The sequence below is a fragment of the Austrofundulus limnaeus genome, unplaced genomic scaffold, assembly GCF_001266775.1.
Source record: "Austrofundulus limnaeus strain Quisiro unplaced genomic scaffold, Austrofundulus_limnaeus-1.0 Scaffold587, whole genome shotgun sequence".
Taxonomy (NCBI): domain Eukaryota; kingdom Metazoa; phylum Chordata; class Actinopteri; order Cyprinodontiformes; family Rivulidae; genus Austrofundulus; species Austrofundulus limnaeus.
The window spans coordinates 320,872-322,471 of record NW_013952989.1 but is presented as its reverse complement, the minus strand read 5'-3'; the positions used below and the strand labels follow the sequence as shown (position 1 = coordinate 322,471).

The following is a 1,600-nucleotide window of genomic DNA, read 5'->3' as shown; positions in this document are numbered from 1 at the left end:
ATGTATCATTTCAATGAACTGTCTGAAATATTATCCTTTAAATTTTTTTGAAGCACTTTTTTGAGCATTAGCAACAAAAAAAAGAAAAAAAAAACAGATTAAGATTTTCCCTGTGAGCTATCAAAACTTTTGTTTCTTTCCAGCTGGAAATCCTCAATATTCAAATACTATTTGAGGTTTCTTTTTAAAAATGACAAAAAAAAATCCTCATTAAAATTACATAAAATTAGGATTTAAACCATTTTTTATGTGTTATTATAACCAACAAGACAAATTAACTCATATCTGTGGATCTACTAATGATATCAGGATGATCTCAGTATCAAAATGTAGCTTTTAAAGCCAAGAATCTGAAAATATGATGAGGTCATTTTGACCAAATTTGACTTAATCCTCATTTCGATGTGATGGGTCACAAATGCTCAAATATAAGCTGTCTGAAAGCTGTTCCTGTTTGTTCTGAACTCTGCAGGTGCGGTGAAGGTGACCCCTGCTCACGACCACACAGACCTGCTCCTGTCCAGGAAGCACTCTCTGCCACACGTCTCAGTGATCCGAGGAGACGGGACGATGGCTCCCTCTTGTGGGCAGTGGCTGGAGGTACATTAAGACTGGTGGTGTTTTTATCGGCTCTTGTTAAACGTGAGCAGGTATCTAAGCCTGCCTGGCCTGCGTTTTAGTAACATCTGGTTCAACTTTCTTCTCTTTGTTGCTTCAAAGGGTAAGAAGCGTTTTGATGCCAGGCAGCTGGTCCTGGATGCTCTGGTTGAGAAGAAACTGTTCATGGGGAAGCAGAGTAACCGCATGACTTTACCCATCTGCAGGTAGTAAACATGTTGAACATTTACAGCAGTTTCAACTTATTGATATAGAAAGTGATGTTTCCTCATCTTACTGATCCTTTGTGCTGAACAAGCTGCTCTGTTATCCTGTCAAACCTCAGGCGTCTTTCACACCTCATTGTTTCTGTGATGTCCTCACTTTTAAAATATGCATAAAAAGATTTTTGTAAAAGAGAAAAAAGAGAACTATGTGAAGTTGAAGGTAGCTACTTCTTCAGCTGCTTTCATTTCTCCCCTTGTGGAAATGAGCTATTTGTTTACTTTATTAGTTTTTATGTTAAAGGGGACCTGTTATGCAAAATTCACTTTTTATAGTTTTTTTTACTCAACTTTGGGTATGTACTTCTTAAAAAAACAGTCCTAGGACCAAAAAAATGCACCCAGGGACATATTTACAGTAAGTAAATGTATTTTTAATGTATATTAACGACAAGTTTTATACTTCAGTTATTTTGTGATGTCACAAGCCGTACGACAACCCACCTGAACCTGCGTTCAGCCCCTCACCTAGAAACCCCCGGGCGAAGCTTCACCTCCTCAGTATAAAAAACCGTCATGGTTGTTGTTGTGTAATGTGCAGCTCATTTCACAACAAGCCTCCAATAGGGCAATGGGTAGAGTGTTGGACCAGAGAGCGGCATGGATACTATTTAATTTTTTTCTTCGTTCGTTATGAACATGTTTTCTCATGTACCTCTATTGTTTATCTTATTAAAGCCTTGTTAAAGCCTATTTGTTCAAGTTTCTGAGGTATTTTG

At 37.8% G+C, this 1,600-nt stretch overlaps 1 protein-coding gene across 1 annotated transcript in view; it reads left to right on the top strand.

Annotated features, from left to right (window-relative positions):
- vars2 (valyl-tRNA synthetase 2, mitochondrial) overlaps positions 1-1,600 on the top strand; it is a gene marked incomplete at its 5' end in the record, with an annotated part of 29,627 nt that overhangs the window by 10,776 nt on the left and 17,251 nt on the right. Inside the window, 2 exon segments of the mRNA XM_014026750.1 lie at positions 473-600; positions 721-824. Coding sequence (XP_013882204.1) covers positions 473-600; positions 721-824 — 232 coding nt within the window.